The sequence below is a fragment of the Antechinus flavipes genome, chromosome 2 (assembly GCF_016432865.1).
Source record: "Antechinus flavipes isolate AdamAnt ecotype Samford, QLD, Australia chromosome 2, AdamAnt_v2, whole genome shotgun sequence".
Taxonomy (NCBI): domain Eukaryota; kingdom Metazoa; phylum Chordata; class Mammalia; order Dasyuromorphia; family Dasyuridae; genus Antechinus; species Antechinus flavipes.
In genome coordinates this window covers 350457071-350481662 of record NC_067399.1, presented here as the reverse complement: position 1 = coordinate 350481662, position 24592 = coordinate 350457071, and the positions used below count along the sequence as shown (strand labels likewise).

Sequence of the window (24592 nt, the reverse complement as noted above, 5' to 3'; positions counted from 1 at the left end):
AAGTCAATTAAGAATGTGACCCAGCCCAGTGTTCTATCCACTGTATCACCTTGTTGGCTCCATTGAGTTTTATTTTCTTTTCATACTCAACAAATTCCCATATTAGACTTGTCCAAAAAAAAAATAAGAAAAGAGTGAAAAGATCATTTGTTTTGATCTGCACTCTTAATCTGTCAATTCTTTACTTGGAGATGGGTAACATGTTTAATTGTGAAACCTTTGGAATTGGTCATTTTGTTGATCAGAGTTCCTAAAGTCTTTCAGAATTAAATTTCCTACAAATTGCTTTTCAAAATGGTTGAACCAGTTCATAGCTTTACCAATATTGCCTTAAGAATCTTCACACTTTTTCATTGATTTCCTTGATATTCTTGATGTCTTGTTCTTGCATCTGAATTTTTTCTAGCTTTATAAAGTACTACTGCAGTGGTTTGATTGGCTTGGTGCTGAATAAGTAACTTAATTAGGTAGTATTGTGATTTTTATCATATTGAATCAATATTACTTATGAGCAGTTAATGTTTCACCAATTATTTAGATATGTATTTTTGTAAAGAATGTTTTATAATTGCATGGATAAAGTTCTTATAATTGTCTTGGTAGGTAGACTTGAAAGCTGTTTACTCTGTAGTTATTAGAAATGGAAATTTTTTTCCCATCTCTGCTTGCTGGAATTTTTTGGGTAATATACAGCAATGCTGATGATTTATATGAGTTTTTTTTTAATACATATCCTACAACTTAACTCATTATTAATTATTTCAATTAATTTTTTATTTAACTTTCTAGGGTTCTCTTCCTAAATCATTACATTAACAAAAAGTGACTTTTAAAATTTCCTCTTAACATCTACTTGTTCTTCAACTACTTGTTCTTATTTTATTGCCGTATCTCTTTCAGACAAAATAGTGAATAGTAATACCAAGAATGGATATCCTCTATTCCCTCTTGATCCTTCTGGAAGTTTCTAGATTATAAGCTCATTATAGATAATGCTTCTTGGTTTTAGGTAGATACTACTATCTATTTTTAGTAATTTTAAGGAAATCTCCATTTATTCTTTTGTTTTCTGTTTTTAACAGAAATGGGCATTGTATTTTGCCAAAGGCTTTTTCTGCATCTATTGACATAATCATAAGATTTTTATTGTCTTTTTAATTAATATTACCATTTATACTTGTAGTTTTTCTAATACTGAACCATCTTTATATTCTTATTATACTACAATGCCTGGTTATAATGTGTGATCTTTCTGATATATTACAGTATAATCTCCTTGTTAATATTTTGTTTAAAATTTTTGTATTAGTGTTTATTTACCTATATTTTTGTGTCTTTGTTTTGATTCTCCATGTAAACCATGATATAAAGATCAAATATATGTCATTGAAAGAATTTGGTAGAAATCCTTTATTTTTTTTCAAATAATGTATGTAGTATTAGAATTAATTGTTTTTTAAATGTTTGATAGAATTCACTTAGACACATATTTTGTCTTTTTTTCCCCCTTCAATTTCTTATTCAATTTCTTCTAAGATTTATTTCCTGTTCTGTTAATCTGGGCAGTTTATATTTTTGGAAACATTCATCCATTTCATTTAGATTATTAATTTTTCTGGCATTTAATTTGGTAAGATGGCTCCCAATTATTCCTTTTATAATTCTTCATGTTTGCAAATTCATCTTTTTCAGTTTTGATATTGTTAATTTTCCTTTTAAAAAATTTTTCAAATTACCTAGTGTTTTATCTATTTTATTATTTTTTAAAACTAGTTTTATTTGTTGAATGATTTAATTACTTTCACTTTTATTGATCTTTTCTTTGATTTTCGCAATTTGGATGTTTAATTGGGGTTTTAAAATTTTTTGGTTTGATATTTTAGTTGTATCTCCAATTTGTTGGCCTACTCTTACCTTCTTTTATTGATGTAAACATTTAGAGATATAATATTTCCCTTAAATACTATTTTGACTGCATCCCACTAATTTTTGTATGTTATTTCATTGTTGTTTTTATCTTTAATGAAATTATTATTCCTGTCTTTGTTCTTTGATTTACCTGTTTGTTAGGATTGTTATTTAGTTTCTAATTGATTTTTAAATATTATTTTTAATGCATTATTGTCAGAAAAGATGCACTTAACACTTTTGCTTTTATTAATTTTATTTATTAGATTCTTTTTTTTTTTTTTTTTTTTTTTTTTGGCCCTAATACATGGTCAGTTTTTGTGAATGTGCCATCAACAGATGTAAAATAGATATAATCCTTTCAAGTCTCATTCAGTATTCTCTAGAGGCCTACTTGTTTATATTTAAATTTAGGTTTCTGAGAGGAGTACATGGGGCAAACTGTTTCCTTCCGTAACTCATTTAATTTTACTTTTAAGAATTTAGGTACTATGCCAATATGTTTAGTATTGCTATTCATTCTCGGTGGTACTTTAAATTTTTTCTTTTTAAACAAAATATAGTTAAACTTTGAGACAGAGCAGAGGTTTCTGCTAATAAACCTTTTCCTTAGTGTTCTGGTGGTCCTTGTATTGATTCCTGTATTGGAAAAAGTATATAAAGATAATTCTTCTTATTTCTTTTTAGTTGCATTTTTAAACTTTTACTGGCATTCTTATAGGGTTAGCTGGTCTCATCTCCTCTTGGTTCTAACATACTGTCACTTTCATAGTCTTCCAGATCAAGTATCTTTAAAAGCATCTTAACACCAATCAATAATAGTACAAAATAGTTCTAAAATTTTTTAATGGAAACATGAATTTGCCAAGAAAAAAAAATTATAAATGATCTATAAGAATATAGTAATTCAATCCACTTGATTGTTTTGATCAGTCATACTGTTTAACAAACTATCAGAAATTTTCAAACTCAATATATGACAGAAAATGTTGGCTTCTTATTGATTGATACTTAGACATTGAAATTAATATATAATCAGCTTAGAATATATGTACAATGATCAGTGGTTTTTAAACATTAATTTTGGTTTTACTGCAAATATTCATATCACCTATTTATTTGAATTGAAAACAGTATTAATAAATTTGCTCACAAAGTTTATGCTATTTTATTTAGTTAAGCTCAGCTAAAGTACAAAATTTTAATTTATTTATTTAATAAGGTTTTTTTTTTTTTTTTTTTTTTTTAATTCTCTAACCCTCACAGTTATTTTTTGGCAAGGCAATTGGGATTAAAATAACTTGCCCAGAGTCACACAGCTAGTATGTGTTAAGAGTCTAAAGCTGGATTTGAATTCAGGTACTCTATCCACTGTGCTATTTAATTGCCTCAAGTACAAAATTTTAGAAAACCACTCTTAGGTGTATATTTTTTAAAGAGAGTAACAAATCATATATACTAACTTAAAAAAAAGATTTGGACTAAAGCTCCTGATTCTAGTGTAAACATTAATTTTCTTGTCAATCCACCTTTTTTTTTGTTTTAAAAATAAAATACATAAAATGATGAGCAAACTGATATTATTCTCTACTTGTAACACCTCTACTTGTAACCAAATACTCACCTTTCTAAGAGACAAAGTCAGATTTAGGAATACAGTTTTTGATTGAATAAAGACCAATTAATTGATAATATATAAATTAATTAATAAAGATTCATTAATTGAAACTAGGGCTTTGATCTTATTAGATGACATTATAATTTAACCATTCAGGAAGTCAGCAAGCATTTATTTAATGTTCCATATGTGCTAGGTCTTGTGGAAAGTCCTGGAATACAAGAATGGGAAAATAGTACTTTCTTCAAGAGCTGCTTATATTTAAATGGATATAGTTGCAATTTAATGATAAAGACCCATTTTAATTTTATATTTACAAAGGTGTAGTGTCATTTCAAATCAACCCTTGGATTAATAGAATCAAGTATTCACAGTTGGATACAGGACCTTAGAGATCATGGAATCCATTAATTTGTGGTTGTAGAAGTTGAGATTTAGAAAGTTTAAAAAAACAATATCCTTAAGTAAAGAATAAATGAAAGGATAACATAGAAATAAGATTTTAACAGAAATAAAATTGAAATTGTGACTGAGCATATTTAAATAAAACTAGGTTTGACATATATGTATGTGTATACACACACACATACTTGTTCATACACAGATACATGTGGACATTGACTTTAGATTTTTTTCTGAGGAAATTAATTAAAATTTAAGTTTAGGAATTAGAACATTGGTTTTATTTATTTTATTTTTATTTATTTATATCTTATTTTTAGACCATTGATTTTTAAAAGTATATGGGGATTCTTGGGTGAAAATAGTGCAATTTGAAATATTGATGATTGCATTAGGTCTACCTATTATTTGTCAGTGTTATTTCATTTCTTTCTTGTTCCTGCCTAACCTCTTTCTTTGGGCAAGGGTAATGGGGTATAAATAGATGAGGAAATAATTCCAAAGCCAGGGAGACTTCAAATTCTGCTTGTGATAAGCATTGGCTTTATAATCCTGACAAGTCATTTACTTTCTTTGTGCTTTATACAATTCTTTAATTATATAAATTGCATAACAAATGTCCAACCTACAGTGGTGTTGGAAAATTCTTTATACCAGCAAAATAAAAGATCCAGTTGATCATCCAATAAAAATTTATTAAGTGTCAACTAAATGCCAGATGTTTTATTAACTGCTATGGATACAAAAAAAGGAAAAGACAGTTGCTACTCTCAAGGAACTTGTTTTCTAATAGGGAGACAACATAAAAATAGCTGTGTAAAAACAAGATATATAGAGAATAAATTGGAAATTATCAACAGATGGATGCTACTAGATTTAAGGAGAATCAGAACTGGTTTTCCTTAGAAGGTAAGAGTTTACGTTGAAAAAAAAGTTTAATTTGATTTGAAGGAAGCCAGGAAAGCAGAGGCAGAGTTGAGGAGGGGGAGAACATTTTAGGCATAGAATAAGTCAGAATTGTGTTTTGGAAAAATCATTTTGGCAGCTGAGTGGAGGATGGCCTCAGTTTGGAAGAGACTTGTGCAAGGACAACTAGTTAGCAGGTTATTAGAGTAATCCAGAGCTGTTAATTTTAAGTATTTCAGTCAAATATTCTGTATTCTGAAAGTCCAGATTGATGCTGTATAGAAGGCATAGAGATAATCTTGTATTCTCAAAAGCTGTGTAATTGAGCATAAATTTTGGGAGACAGATTATAAGTTATAGACCTAATAGTATTTATGTTGTTTGTTAACTGAGGACAAACTGCTAAGATTTTTTTAAATGGAAAGATGGAAAGTTGACCACTAGATGATAAATTTCCTCAACCACTATATTTCATCAAGACATAGAAGGGTTGTTATTTGTGTTCTTGGAATATAAATCATAGAATTTTGAAGCACTTTGAAGATCATATATAGTATCATTAAGTCATCATAAAGTGTTGCAAGAGAAGGATAGAACTTTTAAAAAAGTAGACCAAACAGTGAATTTTCCCTTTTAATAGCAATTTACATTACCACAGAACTTGAGGAAAAAATAATTAATGGCAATCACTTAGTAATAGTGAACAAACAGTTGTAAAATTTTGCCTTAAGTTTTTTCTTCTTTATACTTTTTACATAGTAGAAAAATGGGAACTTTTGCTAGGTGTGTGAAAAGTCTTTTATACTGAATTTAATTCTGACACTTTTTCTCAGTAAAAATGTTACTTTTAAAACATGTCATCATTCTAATTTTCTTATTTTTTCAGCCATTGGGAAGGTTGTTACCACATCTTTAGGCAATTTAAATCACAGTTCTGAAGATGTACCTCTTCCTCCTGGCTGGTCTGTTGACTGGACAATCAGAGGAAGAAAATACTACATAGATCATAACACAAACACAACTCATTGGAGCCATCCTCTTGAGCGAGAGGGACTTCCTCCAGGATGGGAGCGAGTTGAGTCATCAGAATTTGGAGTGTATTATGTAGATCATCTGAATAAGAGAGCACAATATAGACATCCATGTGCCCCTAGGTAGAGTATCAGTAATACTTATTATTTTTTCTTTTGTTCAATTTTGTGTGTGTGTGTGTGTGTGTGTTTATGTTCTTATACAGAATGATTGTATGTTATAGGTGTACTTAAATCTGTGATTTGTATATAAGGAAGTATTTTAAGTTACCTTAAAGCTTTTTGACATTTAAGCAGTTTAATGTAATATGTAAGTAGCATTTTACATTTGTCCCTAACTTTATTTATAGAGTATATTTGAAAATACAATGAAGATTTTATTTTTAGTATTTAAGAATAAAATGAAAGTTTTATTTTAAAAATTACTTTGCTTGTTAACTACTTTTCAGTGGTTTCAAAACTTGGGATCTGAAATTTTCTGATTGAATTTTACAGGCTCTTTTGTAGAAGTATCTAAGAAACACCTGTCTAATAGCATTTAGATTACTATGTGTTATGTAGAGTACTCCTCCTTGCACTAAGGAAATAGCCATTTTAACCTAGATTTAAAGTCTTGTCTTTTTTATTTACTTATTTGCAGATATTACATAAGGTTTTGTTTTTTTTTTTTTTTTGAGAAAGTGCTTAGCATATCTTCCCCCAACTCACACTTCTAATATCTATTGATGATTTATCACTCCCCAGTAATCTCTCTGTGGTGAAAAATGAAGATTTTACAAACATTGTAAGGTAGCTCTGTACTCTAGTATTCATTAATTCTTTCCTGTCTGAAGATAGCAATTTTCTACTCTTTAAATTTTTAAAAAAATTCTCCCAAGTGTACTTCTAGTTAAATTCTAACAAGATGTTAGCCAAATTTAAAATAGAATACTTTAAAAATTCTTTCCACTGAAAACTCTTTCATAGTTTCTCACCTTAATAAAGTTTTTCCATATGTCGTTTTAGAACAGTTTGTATATATAGCAGTTATACAACCAAAAAATTTTAGTGCTGAAAGGATTACATGAAAGCATCATGTAATCAATTAAGTTTGAAAAATCTATCAGACTAAAATATTTTAAAAATTAGTCCGATTCTTTTTGTACAGCAAAATAACTGTATGGACATGTATACATATGTTGTATTTAATTTATACTTTTAATATATTTAACATGTATTGGTCAACCTGCCATCTGGGAGGGGATGGGGGTAGGAGGGGAAAATTGAAATAATAGGTTTTGCAATTGTCAGTGCTGAAAAATTACCTATGCATATATCTTGTAAATAAAAAACTTTAATTAAAAAAAATTTAAAAAGCAGTTTTGTTGTAAACATCTATGATTACTTTTAATTAGAAATTCACTTTTTCAGTGAGCAAAATTCAGTAAATTTACACTGGGAACTCATTGAATAGCTTTTTATAGGGCTAGTTATAGTTAAAATTAATGTAGTTATTCTTTATAGCCTTAAAATTTGATTTAAGGCACATGTAAAAATAAATATTAACTTCTTTTTATAGTGTACCCCGGTATGATCAGCCTCCTCCTGTAACTTATCAACCTCATCAAGCTGAAAGAAACCAGTCCCTTCTGGTACCTGCAAATCCATACCATTCAGCAGAAATCCCTGACTGGCTTCAGGTTTATGCTCGGGCTCCTATGAAGTAAGTACTTTTGTATTTCAGAAAATAAAAACCTTATCTCTTGATGAGATTAGTTCAAATGGCATAGTACATCTCTAGTGATGCAAATAATAATATTTGTAAATATAAGTACTTAAATCACAAAGTGTAGAAATATATCATTGGCACCAAGAAAGCTTCGTTTAGTGAAGCCCAAGACAGTTAACATTGATGTTATCAAATAAAGTGGTATTTTATTTTGTACTTATTGTTTACTTATGTATAGATTAATATTAAATTCATTTGCATTTATTGATTTTAAAAAAATAAATCAGATATTTATTGAGTACATATCATGTCCTAGGAATTATGTTAGGTTGCAGAGATCACCAAAAGCAAAACATCCTCTGCCTTCAAAGAATTTAAAATCTAGTTGGAACAGTGTGTGTGTGTGTGTGTGTGTGTGTGTGTAAAGGACAAGTACTGGAAGGAACGTTGAAAAGTAGGTACACTAATACTTTGTTGGTGCAATTGTGAATTGGTCTAGTCATTTTGGAAAACAATTTGCAACTATGCCTGAGGGGCTAGAAAACTGCATATCCTTTAACCTAGCAATACCACTTGTAAGTCTATATCTCAAAGAGATAAAAAAATGAAAAGGAAAAAGACATACATGTATAAAATTATTTATAGCAGCTCTTTTTGTGGTAGCAAAGTATTAAAAGTTAAGGGTATACACATCAGTTGGGGAATTGCTGAACAAGTTGTGGTATATAATTGTAATGGAATAATATTATGCTGTAAATAATGATTAGGGATGACTTTAGTAAAACCTGTGAAGACCTATATGAATTGATGTAAAGTAAAAGTGAGGAAAACCAGGAGAACATTGTACATAGGGGACAGCAATATTGTAAAGACAATCAACTGTAAAAGACTTGGCCACAATGACAAATACAATCATATAAGACAATTCCTAAGTTATGAGACCCATTCATAATGAAATATTTTATCTATCTCCAAAAATAAAATCAATGAACTAGGAGTGTTAACTGAAATATATTTTTTTCACTTTATTTATTTATTTTTTGCTTTTTGAGGGGGGCAACATGGGTAGTATGGACATTTGTTTTGCTTGATTTTATATATAAAATTGATATCATATTGTTTTCCTTCTCGGTGTGGGAGTGAGTCTGGAAAAAGAATTTGGAACTCAAATATTAAAAAAATGTTTAAAAAATGAAAAATTTTAAAAAATTAGCTATTTGACTGAATGATAATAAGATCTAGGTTTTAAAAATCACTTTGTCAACTGTGTAGAAGGATGGATTGGAGAGGAGCAAGACCTGAAGTCAGTAAGTCAGTAAGAAGACAATTGGAATATTTCAGATGAGAGGTGAGGAAACCCTAAATTGATTGTGTGAGTAGAGAAATTAGTCAAGTGAGGTGAGACTGAAGAGTAAAGGATGACACAAAAGTTTTGAACCCGAGAGACTAGAAGGATGAAAATACCCTCAACAAAAATTTGTTAGCATATAAGAGAGGGAGTACAGTGGATGACATGTCACATCAGGGTCTCCTATTACTTTTTTGTTCATTATTAGAATGAAGAGCATCACTTAGAGGTCATTTAGCAGTTAGAGAGGAATTACAGAAGTTTGCTTTAACAAGGAAAAAGTCCACATTTTATATAAGTTGGAAGGAAGAGATAGTAGTGGAAAACATGTGAGATAAAATAGGAGTGAAGAGAAGTAGTAGAAAATTTCATTTCTTTCAAAATAAAATTCTTAGCTGAGAGAGTAATAGGGGGAGAAGCCATTGAGATTTTGAGCAGGGATGGAAAGGTTGGGGAAAGCTGCAGTGATTAATGGAAGATAAATGTCAAAAGAATACCTTGCAGTGGTGAGGACCCAGTTGAGGTTATGCAACATATATTTGTAATGGACACAATTGAGGATTTTTCTTTTTTTGGATTTCTCCATCTTCAGTTGCATGTGAATAGAAGTGAAGGTGGTAGATGGTCTAATTAAGTCTAAGTTTGAAATTTAGTAGGTAAAAATTGGTGAAAGGCTAAGGAGGAATAAAATCAAGAGAAGAGAAAATAGAGTTGAAATGGTTTGCTAGGAAGTCAAGATGAGAAAAGGAGAAACATATAGCCAGTGCAACAGGGTAACCTAGGAAAGAACTGAAAGGTAGGTGAAGACCAGTTTAGAAAGCAGATAGAAAAATGGAATGATAGCAAATTATGATCAAATAAAGAAATTTCAGAGTCAATGAACATGTAAGTGGTACATTTGTAGGTAAGCTCAACTACTTGATCATCTCTGTCATCTTTAAGGTGAAATGGAGGGGATGGTTATTGGGAAATTAGGAAACTGAGGAACAGAGATGAGGATATTTGAATATCAATTTGTATATTGAAATCTGCTAGAATGAGAGTAGGATTTGAGAAGAAAAGAAAGACTGTGAGACAGAAACTGAACTTGGTGAAGGAAGAAAAGTGTCCTGGAAGTCGGAGCTACCAAAATCTTGATTAGGTGATAAATATGGATTGAATGAACATCAAAGAAAATGAAGTTATGTAGTTATGGTGATGAAAAGAGTATCTGAAAATTGCAGTGAGGATCATGAAGTAGTCTAACTCTCCCACTAAGATGAGTTAGTCAAGGAATATGAATGAAAGTGCAGCCAATATCAGAAATAGCCAAACTTCACTGGAATCAGGAAAAGCTGGGTCTCAATGAATGTACAGAGATGAAAGTAGTGAAAAAAAGGAAAAATTTATGGTTACATATTCATTTATTACTTATAGAGCAGAAATTCCAGAGAGCACAGTTAAAGAACTGGATAATTTTAGAGTGGGAAGTTGGGTTGAAGGAAAAAAATGAGTAAACAGTCAGTAAGGGATGTAAAACAATATGTACAATGACAGCTGAGTGTTCAGAATGACTAGAGTGGAGAGGATATGACAAAGTGGTAATATGTTAAGGTACTTTAACATTATCTCTAAGGAACCAGATATGAAGCTTTCAGTGAGGCTCATGGTGAAGACTGAGATATGAGAGTCATTTTTACTATCCATATTATTAAGATGTTACATTATTTTAAAGTCTTATATCTTGAATCAACCCTGCATTTGTGATATAAATTTGTCATAAGGTACAAACTTTCTAATATATTGTTGTAGCCTATTTGCTAATATTTAACTTTTTTTTTAATCAATGTTCACAAGAATGATTTTTCTTTCTTTGCTTCATCTTTTCCTGGTTTAGGCATCAAACCCATCTAAGCACTATAGAATGAGATTTGGATGGGTGCTGTCTTTTACTATTATTTCAAGCAGTTTATATCGTATTGGCACTACTTTCTTTGAAACATTCTTTGAATATTTGTTAGAATTCTCTTTTAAATCCATCTGGCCATGGAGTTTGTAAGATTGTATTTCTTTCTTTCTTTTTTTTTTTTTTTTAAAGTAGTCCATTTCTTTTGTTAATAAAGGTATTTTTAATTTCCCCAAGTATTTGTTTTTGCTTTAGTTATGTTTTGTAGCATTTATTTGGATAAAAGAGTCTCTGGTAATTTCTATTATTTTCTCTTCAATTGCTGTGTTTAAAATTAGATTAATTATCTATTCCATTAGATTTTTTTTAAACTACCTTGGAATTTAATATATTCAATACTTTCAGCTTTCAGTTTTAGTAATCTTTTAAAAAGTTATCACACTTTCCATTTTCTTTGCTTTGTTGAAGGTTTTTGATATATTGTTCAAGTTAAAAAAAATTTTTTTTAGTTCATGCCCGATTAATTGATTTGTTCTTTTTTGCTTTTAGAGATATAGATTTCCCTCTCAGAACTGCTTTAGCTGCATCTCATTAAATTTGGTATGTCTCTCATTTTTATTTTCCTTGATGAAATTTTCTATTGTTTCTACAATTTATTCTTTGATTCATCAGAATAACATTCTAAAGAATATTATTAATATGCGTGTTAAAGGCTACTAGTATGAGAATAGAAGTTGAGGGAAAAAAGAACCAGGCATTAAATTTATTGAGGAAATAAGAAATGCTAGAGATCTGTAGATAGTAGTTAAGAGAATTTTGATTGAGTGATAGATATACATTAAATCAAATTCAAAGGAGGAAATCTTACTCTGGTGAAGATGGTAGTGGGAGAATCTGGAGGTGGCAAAAGGGACCAAAGAATATTCTATTTCTCTCCTCCTCAATCAGTGAGTTGGAAGGAATGAGTGAAAGTATAATTGTTGCTGGAAAGGAAAGTCAGGAAGCTTCTGTCATTAAAGGAAGCCAGAAGATGGAAGGATTGAGAAAGGAAAATGTTTAATATGAAAGGAAGTTTGTTGCCTGTGGAACAGGCATTCCAAGGCTTAAATAGCTTCAGTGTGAGACATTTGCAGAGTCAGGACAAAGGGCATAAGGAGTTAGGCAGTGGAGGACAGGACATGATTTGAATGATAGTTTGGGGTTCAGAATCATTAAGATGGGGAAAATGATGGGGGGGAAAGGAGAAAGTTTGTTAATCATTGAATTCAGGTGGGTTTTATTATTAATAAGGGTTTGGCCTTTGGATGAAGTTTTCTCAGGGTTTTAGGTAATTCAGGAAGAGAAGGAAAGAAGTGTTGTGAGTTGAAAAGAATGCTCTTATTCTCCTTCTTCTCAAGGCAGGAGACTGGGCAGAAGATATAGCATGATGGAATGGCATTCATGTTCTTCTTTATGGGGTCACTTGAAGAGGTTCGGGAGAACAAAAATGAGGTACAAAGATTGTGACTAATCACAACGAGGCATTCTCCCTGCCAAAAGTTACCTTTATTGATGAGTAAAGGTTACGGACAAAATCCAAATATGATTTTGTGCCATACTTAGGGAGGGGATGATTTTTATAGACAGATGAAAAGGGGGAGAAACCAGGAGTGAGTTGGGGAAATAAGGTATATTTTGAAGGAATCCATAAAGGAGTTCAGAAGATACTTGAAGGATAAAAAATCAGGGAGGTGTTGGGGAGAATGCTTGAAGGGTAGAGGCAAAGTCAAGGGAGAGTTGGAAGAAGACTTGAAATACAAAGTCAAGGGAGAGCTGGAGAGATGGTCTTAGAGTGAATTAAAGAATTTTGGTCTTGGGGGAGGATCCTAGACCATTGACACAGGGGTACTAAGGAATTTTCAACTGTCTGGTTGGTCTGGAGTGCTACAGTTAGTATTTAGCAGGTGATATTTGTCAGCAATAGTCCTGCTGAGGCAACTCTGATAATATATGCTTCCTTTTCTTTATCTAGGCTGTATTAAGAAGGAGGATGAGAAGGAGGTATTGAGGGTTGCCATCTCAGTGAGACCATGACATCCCAAATATTGCCATCCCTTGAGGTGGGCAGGTAGCCAGTGTTGGAAAGTTAATAACATGGGAACATTGGGAAATACAGAGCCTATATCTGGTCCAGTCAAATTGTCTTAAAAGGTCTTTCTTTTCTTGTTTGCTATAAGCTATCTGTGGTAAAGAACAGAGGTTTGGCAAATGGGATCATTTAAATACCAGCTGTTCTTTATTCCCATGCTGTATGGGAGAACTTGAGGTTTATTTTTCCAGGGAAGAAAGACATTAGTGCTGGAAACTCTGAAGATAGAAAAGATAGTATTTCCCTAGACCTGTTAAAAAGGAGGAATTAAGGTCATAGACTTCTAAGTAGAACCAGAAATCCCAGGGCATTACCAATTGGAGGAGAGAATAAAATGTTTAATGGCAAGAAATGTAGAGTTATACCCTGGGAGGGAGATTGTGCATGTGCATACATAATACAAAATAATACAAAAAGTCAAAGAAGACATTAAGCACAAATGAGACTAAAACTTAGTTTCTTGTTTTCCATAGCAGCATTCAGGTGGTAGATGTCCTTTTGAATAGTAGTCTCAGGTCTTTGATTGGTTCATAGGAGTAGGTGCTACTTTTCTTGTATGGTCCTGGCTCCTCCTTCTGTGGAATTTTCTCCGTATTGGGAGTGAAAACAGGCTTAAGGTGAGAGATATAACATTAGCTAAAAGAGCCTTCAAGTTTCTCAACCATATTAATAGTCAGAATGACCTGACAAGGGCCCTTTCACTTGGGCTCTAGTGGATCAGGACTTCCAAAATTTAAAATATACCTGATTCCCTGAATTTACAGTTTCAGGGATTAGAGAGGTATGAATATCTGGGTTCATAGATGTGTATTAGCATACTCTGGCAATCTGTCCTAGAGACAGGAATTAATGGAGTAATTGGTGCTGCTCAGTCCACTAGCATATCTGAGGTAAGGAATGGCCTACCATACAGCAGTCAAAAGGGCTTGGTTACATGTCTGTTGTAGGTACAATGCAGATTTTGAACAGGGAAATGGTAAGAAGTGTGACCCAATCTAGCTTAGTTTCAGTGGACAATTTAGTAAGTGTCCATTTTAAGATGTGATTCATTTTTTCAACCTTGCCTGAAAGTTGAGATTGCCATGCAGAATGAAGATTGTAAGTGATAGAGAGGGCAGAGACCACCTGTTGCATTTTTTAAGAAGTAAAGACTGGCTCATTGTCATTCTGCAAGGACCTAGATAATCCAAAGTGAGGAATAACTGAGTAATTTTGCCTGCCCTCTCTGAATGACAGGGAAAAACTTCAATCCAACTTCAAACCAACTTCAAAAAAAAAGGGATCTAATGGGACTGGGAGATACTGAAAATGCATGGGGGCATGTGTGTAAAATCTAGCTGCTAGTCATCCCCAGGATTTTGCAATGTTTGACAGGTTCTAGGAGAGGGGGAAGATGGACTGCTCCCTCAGGCTTGGTTTGTGCACAGATAGAACACATCCTGCAGACTTGAGAAATGCTTTCTAAAAGGCTAGGCCTCTGGAAGGAGGGTTTTCAAAGTGTGCCAAGGGTGCTTTTTCCTAGGTGGGTAACTTGGTGGAAAGCTAGCACTATTTTACGTAATGGATTAAGGGATGAGCAGTTCTCCTATTAGGAAAATGTAAGGTCCAGAGGAGGACAAATCTTATCCCTTTGACTCATAATTTTCCTTGTTTGTACAAGAGGAGATAGAATCTGGTATGAGATGAGACACTAAAGGGCACATAATTACTGAACTTTAAGCAGCCACCTTAGCTACAGCATCTGCTAATTGATTTCCTTTTTTTTTTTTCTTAATTTTTTTTAAATAACTTTTTATTGATAAAATGCATGCCAGGGTAATTTTTTACAGCATTATCCCTTGCATTCACTTCTGTTCCGATTTTTCCCCTCCCTCCCTCCACCCCCTCCCCCAGATGGCAAGCAGTCCTTTATATGTTGAATAGGTTACAGTATATCCTAGATACGATATATGTGTGCAGAACCGAACAGTTTTCTTGTTGCACGGGGAGAATTGAATTCAGAAGGTATAAATAACCCGGGAAGAAAAACAAAAATGTAAGCAGTTTATATTCATTTCCCAGTGTTCTTTCTTTGGGTGTAGCTGCTTCTGTCCATTTTTGATCAATTAAAGCTCTCTTTATTGAAGAGATCCACTTCCATCAGAATACATCCTCAAACAGTATCATTGGTGAGGTATATAATGATCTCCTGGTTCTGCTCATTTCACTTAGCATCAGTTCATGTAAGTCTCACCAGTCCTCTCTGTATTTATCCTGCTGGTCATTCCTTACAGAACAATAATATTCTATAACATTCATATACCACAATTTACTCAACCATTCTCCAATTGATGGGCATCCATTCATTTTCCAGCTTCTAGCCACTACAAACAGGGCTGCCACAAACATTTTGGCACATACAGGTCCCTTTCCCTTCTTTAGTATCTCTTTGGGGTATAAGCCCAGTAGAAACACTGCTGGATCAAAGGGTATGCACAGTTTGATAACTTTTTGAGCATAGTTCCAAATTGCTCTCCAGAATGGCTGGATGTGTTCACAATTCCACCAACAATGTATCAGTGTCCCTGTTTTCCCACATCCCCTCCAACATTCCCCATTATCTTTCCCTGTCATTCTAGCCAATCTGACAGGTGTGTAGTGGTATCTCAGAGTTGTCTTAATCTGCATTTCCCTGATTAATAACGATTTGGAGCATATTTTCATATGTCTATAAATAGTTTCAATTTCTTCGTCTGAGAATTGTCTGTTCATATCCTTTGACCATTTATCAATTGGAGAATGGTTTGATTTCTTATAGATTAGAGTCAATTCTCTATATATTTTGGAAATGAGGCCTTTATCAGAACCTTTGATTGTAAAAATGTTTTCCCAGTTTATTGTTTCCCTTCTAATCTTGTCTGCATTTGTTTTGTTTGTACAAAAACTTTTCAATTTGATATAATCAAAATTTTCTATTTTGTGGTCAATAGTGATCTCCAGTTCTTCTTTGGTCATAAATTCCTTTCTCTTCCACAGGTCTGCAAGGTAAACTATCCTATGCTCTTCCAATTTATTTATAATCTCATTCTTTGTGCCTAGGTCATGAACCCATTTTGACCTTATTTTGGTGTACGGTGTTAAGTGTGGATCCATGCCTAGTTTCTGCCATACTGATTTCCAATTTTCCCAGCAATTTTTGTCAAATAATGCATTCTTATCCCAGAAACTGGTGTCTTTGGGTTTGTCAAACACTGTATTATTAAAGTTATTGGCTGTTTTGTCCTTTGAACCTAACCTATTCCATTGATCAACTAGTCTATTTCTTAGCCAATACCAGATGGTTTTAGTAACTGCTGCTTTATAATATAATTTTAAATCTGGTACAGCTAGGCCACCTTCATTTGATTTTTTTTTTCATTAATTCCTTTGAAATTCTTGACCTTTTGTTTTTCCATATGAATTTTGTTGTTATTTTTTCTAGTTCATCAAAGTAGTTTTTTGGGAGTCTGATTGTTATAGCGCTAAATAAATAGATTAATTTAGGTAGTATTGTCATTTTTATTATATTTGCTCGCCCAATCCAAGAGCATTTAATATTTTTCCAGTTGGTTAGATCAGACTTAATTTGTGTGGAAAGTGTTTTGTCGTTTTGCTCATAAAGTTTCTGATTTTCTCTTGGCAGATAGATTCCTAAATATTTTATACAATCAGTAGTTATTTTAAATATAATTTCTCTTTGTAACTCTAACTGTTGGGTTTTGTTAGTGATATATAAGAATGCTGATGACTTATGTGGGTTTATTTTATATCCTGCAACTTTGCTGAAGGTGTGGATTGTTTCTAATAACTTTTTGGTAGAGTCTCTGGGGTTCTGGGGTTCTCTAAGTATACCATCATATCATCAGCAAAGAGTGATAATTTGGTTTCCTCATTGCCTATTCTTATTCCTTTAATCTCTTTCTCAACTCTTATTGCCAAAGCTAGCATTTCTAATACAATATTAAATAGTAACGGTGATAGTGGGCAACCTTGTTTTACTCCTGATCTTATTGGGAATGGTTGCAGTTTGTCCCCATTACATATGATGCTTACTGCTGGTTTTAAATAGATGCTACTGATTATTTTAAGGAAAAGTCCATTTATTCCTATACTCTTAAGAGTTTTTAATAGGAATGGATGTTGGATTTTATCAAATGCTTTTTCTGCATCTCTAATTGATTTCCTTTTGCCACCATAGAGTTGTTTGTTTGATGCCCTCTACAGAATATTACTGCAACTTCTTTGGGATCATGTAGAGCTTTGAGCATCTGTACTGTCTCAGGGCCATGCTTGACAGGGGGAGTTTTTAGATGTTAACAATCTTCTCTCTTTCTATGGTGTACCATAAATGTACATGGAAGGCATATTTAGAATCAGTTTAAATACTTAGCCTTTTTCCAAGTAGAAGGACTCTTGTGAGAGCTTTTTAACAGAAGTCCCTTAGGGTAAGGCCTGTGATTCTGTAGTGTGGTGAAAATTAACCCACAGCTTATCCTGCCTTCTAAGCTCCTTCCTTTGTGAAACTCGAGCCATCTGTTAACCAGAGCTCATCAGGATTGTCCAGAGGGTCCTTTTTTAAATCAGGTCAGCTGGACTAAACAGAGTCTATGATCTTCTCATTTGTGCTCTGAGGAGCCTTTCATTCTGTCATTGCTCTGGGTGGCAGTCTTACCCTTTGGAAGTGAAATTTTATGCCTCTGAAAGCCCCCAAAATTCAGAGTATCAGTAGTTATTTTTATGGAGGATTCCCAAAAAGGACTGCAAATAAGAATATCATTCACATATTGAATTAGCTGACTGTTAAGTTGACTTTAAGATTTTTGCTTTAAGGCTTGGCCAAATAAATAAGGGCTGTCCCTGAACCTTTGGGGCAGCACTGTCCCGGTAATTTGTTGGAATTGTGGGTTCCTTGGGTATGCCCATTTAAAATGATTTGGGAGCCTTGGTGAAGGGGAATCCAGAAAAAAAGCATCTTTAAAATGTAAGATTGTAAACTAGCAGGTCTTTTCAGGGACCTGGCCCAGATGGTATAGAACATCCAATACTCTCCATTTGGTTTAAGGACAGGAAGTATTTCAGGGTATTTCAGGATGGACAGGGAGTGAGAAGTTCATGTTCAAGGAACCTTTTTTTTTTCCTGAGGCAATTGGGATTAACTGACTTGCCCAGGGTCACACAGCTAGGAAGTGTTAAAGTGTCTGGGGCTAGATTTGAACTCGGGTCCCCCTGACTTCAAGGCTAGTGCTCTATCCACTGCACCAACTAGCTGCCCCTTAATAAGGGATTGCAGGCCAGCAATGGCCTCTTGCTTTAAGGAATATTAGTGTTGGTGGGAGTACCCATGGGGTCTTTAGGTTTGACTTGAACTTGGACAACATGAGTTTTCCTGGGGATTCCCTGGTTTCAGGCTTCAGGAGACACAAGAGTCTCAGACAGCAGTAGTGGAAAGTTCTAGAGCTGTGGCTTCGAACTGGCAAAAGCTTTAGAAGGTCCTAAGATAAGAGAGAATTGTGAGCCTAGTTTGAACATAAGGGTCGAGTAGGGAAAGCTGACATCACTACTGGCCCCAGGTGCCTCAGTTGGCAGCTATCCTCAAACCTGAAGGTTAGGAGTGGTGGAGTAGGAAAGTAGGAATAGGTTGGGAATAGGGTGGGGATAGAAAATCTAAAGTTGGAAAGTCTCGGGAGAGAGCTGGGTTCTTGATGGAGGATGAAATATAAAAATATCCAGTCCCTGCTGTTGCCCCATTTTATCTATATCTGGCAAGGGTTTAAAAAGAGGATTGGCCAGGAGAATTTTGCAGTTTTTTTCTGAGGTCAGAATTTTTCTGAGTTCAGAATTGCCCGAGAGAAAGTCCTTGGGAGAACCATAAAAGAGTGTCATAAAAGCCTAAGCTTTTTATGTCTAAACATAAGGTGTTTCAGAGTACTTCCCTTCCTGACTGCAGTATAAATCCAATTGTAATATAGTAGTATTGGCCATCTTTATCCACTAGAGAATATGGTGGCCATGCATCATTACAAAGAGACACACGGTATAGCCTCTTTAATTGCTTTTTCCAAACTTTTTTTACAGTTTTTGAGAAGGTATGCATGAATTCGGAGGGCTAGAAGGTTCCTGTCTCATCCTCATAGCTGTTCTAGCATTCTAGAAAAATGAGTTATTCCCAGAAATGACAAAGCAACTTGATTCAAAGTATTCCTGAATAATCAGATAGCATCAAGCTATGCTAAGAGCTCAGCCAGCCTTGGAGATAGGAAACCTCCTGCACAGCATTTTCACCACGGTTCTGCTGTGTTAGGAATGGGACTTAAAATTTGGGGGTCCAGGACTGCTGGTGGTGCAATGGATAAAGCACCAGCCTTGAAGTCAAAACCTGAGTTCAAATCTGTTCTTAGACACTTAATGCTTCCTACCTGTGTGACCCTGGGCAAGTCACTTAACTCCAGTTGCCTCAGCAAAAAACAAATAAATAAATAAAATGTGGGGGACCTCCTTACCTTTTGGTGAAGGAAGCTAGTGGATTTTGAAGCACCAGATGATGGGGTCACATGATGAAGTTTTAGAGAACAAAGATGAGGTGCAAAGATTGTGACTAATCACACAATGAGGCATTTTCCTTGCTTTTATTGATGCCTTTATTGATGAGCAAAAGTCATGGACAAAATCCACATATAATTTTTGTGCCATACTTTGGGGAGGAAAGATTTTTATAGACAGAAAGTAGGGAGAAACCAGGAGAGAATTGGGGAGATAAAAGATATTTTGAAGGAATCCAGAGGAGTTGTTTGAAGAATATAATTGGGGAGATAAAAAATCTGGGAGGAGTTAGGAAAAAGCTTGAAGGATAAAATCAGGGAGGACTTGGAAAGATTCTTGAAGGATAAAATCAGGGAGGAGTTGGATAAAATGCTTGAAGGATAAGGGCAAAGTTAGGAGAGAGTTGGAAGAATATTTAATGGACAAAGTCAGGGGATAACTGGAGAGACAAAAATCAGGGGACAGTTGGGGATGTGGTCTTACAATGGATTAAAAAAATTTTTGTCTTGGGGCAGCTAGGTGGCGCCAGCCCTGAAGTCAGGAGGATCTGAGTTCAAATCTGGCCTCAGACACTTAACATTTCCTAGTTGTGTGATCTTGGGCAAGTTACTTAACCCCAATTGCCTCAGCCCCCCCCCCCCAAAAAAAAAAAAAAATTGGTCTTAGAGGTAGGACAAACTGGCTTGAGTTCATCAGCTCATTATCTGAAACACTATGTGTCTTTAAAACCATCAACTTTTCCATCTTCTTTATCATGTCTACATTTAGAGTTGTTCATCCTTTGTTTTTGAAGAGTATCAATGACATCACAAAGGTGATTTCTTGACTTACTTATGAATTGAATTTAAGCAAGGCATTACTATGCAAAGTCATCAGCCTCATTTTCTTCTCTAGAGTCTTTGGCATCCAGTGGCAAGATAAAAACAAGAAAACAAAACAAAACATGATATTGACCTTCTGAGAGAAACACTAGGAAGTCTGTGACTTAAAGTCTCACTTCTCTGTTCTGATCACAACAAAGATCACCTGAAGCCATGGACTAGAAGGTCTATGAACAGTCTCACCTCCAGGATCTTGAATGTTCTGGATCTCAGACAAAGATTACAGAAGGCAATAAGACCTGGCTCTATATTAGGGGCTAAATGTGAAGAAATGAGAAGGGCTAAAACAGAACTACTAATCCAGAACAGCGTCAGGATAGCAAGTTTAAGATTGCAAAATAGGAAAAAGTTTAATTTAGATTTTGCCAACTTTTACTCAGGCATAGTAGCAGACAACATAAAGTAGATCTAAATGCTGGATCTAACAATTTGTGGGGAATCAAAGGTCCTGGACTTGATGCAAAGCTCTAATCTAGAAACTGAAAATGAAGATTCAGGAAACAAAACCAAGAGAATATTGTACACAGCAACAAGAAGATTATGTAATGATCAGCTATGATAAGCTTGGCTCTTTTCAACAATGAAGTGAATCAGACCAATTCAAATAGACTTGTGATGGAGAGAGCTATCTGCATCCAAAAAAGAGGCCTATGGGGACTGAAGGTGGATCACAACATAGTATTTTCACCTTTTTGTTGTTGTTGCTTGCTTTTTTTTTCTTTCTCATTTTTTTTTCCTTTTGATCTGATTTTTCATGTACAGCATGATAAATGTGGAAATAGGTTTAGAAGAATCACACATATTTAGTTATATTGGATTACCTGCCATATAAGGGAAGGAGGAGAAAAATTTGGAAGACAAGGTTTTGCAAGGGTGAATGTTGAAAACTATCTTTGCATGCATTTTGAAAAATAAAAATTTATTATTAAAATAATTTTTTTTTATAAAGATGATGTCAGAAAATAGGAAAAAAGTTTCTGTTCAGTAAAGAAATACAATGAGTTGAGAGTTCCAAGGGAAAAGAAAACCTAGGAAAAAAAATAATTACAATAATTTAAAGTAGATCCCAAGGGAAAATCCAGTCTGTTTCCAAGTGTGATTATAAAAGATAAAGGATGAAATGAAATAGGAACTTCAGAATGAAATTTGTACACTTGGTTAGAAAAGAATGTAGGAAACCTCATCCAAATAGTGAATACTTGAAAAAGAATGCAGCAAGCAGAAGTCAGTGATTTAATTAGGTAGCAAAATATATTAAAACAATTCAAAAGATGGGAAAAAATAGGAAACTTGAAGCATCTGCTAACAATAATTGGCCTGGAAATGAAAATGAGGGAAGATGATTTAGTTTCAGTGGACTTCCTAAAATCTGATCAAAGACCCTGGATTGCTTATATTGAAAACTAATAAAAGAATTATTAGAACTTGAGGAAAAGATAAATGAATCCCAAATGAAGTACAACCCAGGAATGTTGAACTTGATTCAGGCTGTTCTGGTGCATTAGATGTGGATTGAATGAAATGAGATATTCATGGACTATCTTAACAGTTTTTAAAAATTGGGAAAAGATAGGATAAGGACAAGGATCTAACATTGGTTAAGGGAGGTATGACCTCCTCACTTCCATTTGGAAATGTGTGGTCAGGAAGGTGTGATAACTAATATGGATGTGGGACATACCTGTCAAGTCTAAAAAGCATGAGACTCCTTGTTTCAATTTTGTTTCAGGGATAGCTTCTCGCTCTCTCTCTCTCTCTCTCTCTCTCTCTCTTTTTTTTTTCCTGAGGCAGTTGGGGTTAAATGGCTTGCCCAGGATCACAGGAAGTGTTAAGTGTCTGAGGTCAGATTTGAACTCAGGTCCTCCTGACTTCAGGGCTGGTGCACTATACTGTACCACCTAGCTTTCCCTCTATCTTTTAAGAAAATATTTAAACTAAACTAATCTACATGGCAGATACTGTTCCTACCACACTGTTCCTAGATCCCTAAAGAAGCAATTTGTAACCTTAATCTCAGGACTGCTTTTCATTCTTAAAAATTAAGATTCCAAGTAATTGTTAATTCATGTGGATTATAACTACCAATATTTGCTATATTAGAAATTAAATCTAACTTTTAAAAAATTCAATTTTATTTTCATTTCCAAAATCTCTCAACCTATTAAAGAGGCTAGAAAACGCCCATTAAAAATGTGTATAATTGGGAAAGGGAGAAGTATTTTATCATTTTCATACTATAATTCACCAACTTTTAGTTTCTTAAAGTTAGCTGTAATGTGAAATTAATAAACTTTTTTTTACTTTTGTTACATTAAGATCCACTGGTCTGTCTTGCATTACGCTTTGGCTCAATGGGTTCATAAGGACCCAAGGAAGAGACGACTGAATATTCTGCATGTAAAATCTTCCAGAACTGGAGCCTATTTTGGGTCTCATTTGAAAGAAGTTTGAAAGAATTTCAAATTCTTGAATTTAAAAGACTTTTGGGAGATTTGGTAAATGAGACCTATTGGGATATCTAAATGAAGAATGTATTAAAAAAAAAAAACAACTCAAGGGCAGCTATGTGACACAGTAGATAGAGCATCAGCCCTGAAGCCAGGACCACCTAAGTTCAAATCTGGTTTCAGACATTTTACACTTCCTAGGCTGTGTGACCCTGGGCAAATGCCTCAGCAAAAACAAACAAAAACACAACCAAACTCAAGAGTCCAGTAATCCACTGGATTTTCCTTTTAGATTATAAAAGTTAACCTATTTGAACTAATCTCAACCAAGGGAATAGAGAAAATAAACATTAATGAGGTCATCAATTATATTATTTACTGGGGGCCTGGCCTACTAGGTACATAATGTTTATGTTTACAAAGTCAGTGATTGCTTTAGTATAACAACTTGTTTAGTTCCTTATAATTCACTATATAGCTGGTGTATATTATCTATCTTTCTAACAAGCTATATGTGGTGAAAAGAGCTTTTATTGCATTGTACTTTGTCTTCCATCTCTTATCACTCTGAAAACCTGATATTAAGATTTTTATGAAGAACACCATATCACCTGACATAGAGGTTACCATAAGTAATCATTAAAAGTACTAACTGAAGTTGCTTACTCTTTCCCTAGTAATTAGTAAACTTATGGTATATCTTTCTTTCCAAATCCTTCCACAGAAACTGAGATGTGACAACGGACCTATGAAAATGCTGTGATATAATAGTAACTGGGCTTTTGATGTCTAGCTACTCCTTAGATCCAAGTGGCTTTAGGCTTGGAGGAGGCTGGAGGACTCTAGTTATCTTAATGCTAGATATACTGCCAGCTCTGTAGGCTGCAGTTATTTAATAAACATTAAATAGCTATTATATGTTCAGTACTGCAGTACTGCATTAAGCCCCAGAGGTGCCTTTCCTCTCAAGGAGCTCACAATCTAATGGTAGAAACTACATGCAAACTACTATGTACAGACAGGGTATTTACAAAATAAAGTGGAAGTGTGATCAACAGAATGAAGAGACTAGAATTAAGGGGATCAGAAAAGACTTGTTGGAGAAGGTAGAATTTTAGCTGCGAGTTGAAGCAAGCCAGAAAAGATAAGGAAGGAGAGCATCTTAGGCATTTGAAATTGCTAATGAAAAAGTCAGAAGATAGAATGTTTTGTTTGAACAATATCTAGGAAATATTGGCACGGCATCAAAGAGTAAGGGATCATGAGTATGCTTTTTGTTGTTACATAGTTTCATACTATTCTTTTTTGTTTGAATTTAATAATTCAATTAGCCTTACCCTGTTTCTATATAAAATACAATTTTATTTTCAGTTCCAAATTCTTTCCTTCCCATTTCCTTTCCCACCCTGTTAGAAGGTAAGAAAAAACTCATTATAAATGTTTTGTTACATAAAACAGATTCCCCATTTGCCATATCCAAAAACACAAAAAAAAGGAGGGAAGGAAACAGAAAAGAAAATATGCTTCAGTCATTCATCTGAGAATACCAGCTCACTACTTGGAAATTATTCAATATGTTTATCATTAATCCTTTGGAATTATATTGGTTATTTTATTAGATTTTCTTAGTCTTTCAGATTTTATTGTCATTGCAATCTTATTGTTTTGTAAACTACTTTACTTGTTCTTCATACTTTATTTTGCATCAGTTCAATACAGGTTTTCTTAGTTTTTTGAAACCTTCTTCATCATTTCTTATAATATGCTACTGA

At 33.8% G+C, this 24592-nt stretch overlaps 1 protein-coding gene across 3 annotated transcripts in view; it reads left to right on the top strand.

Moving 5' to 3' along the window:
- SAV1 (salvador family WW domain containing protein 1) overlaps positions 1-24592 on the top strand; it is a 58816-nt gene that overhangs the window by 15678 nt on the left and 18546 nt on the right. For 2 of the 3 annotated variants that reach the window (XM_051978043.1, XM_051978044.1), the window contains exons 3-4: positions 5721-5988; positions 7424-7567. In XM_051978043.1, the coding sequence (XP_051834003.1) occupies positions 5721-5988; positions 7424-7567 (412 nt within the window). Of the gene's footprint in view, positions 1-5720; positions 5989-7423; positions 7568-11355; positions 11407-24592 lie in introns of all 3 variants that reach the window. The other variant, XM_051978045.1, reaches the window with a different exon arrangement.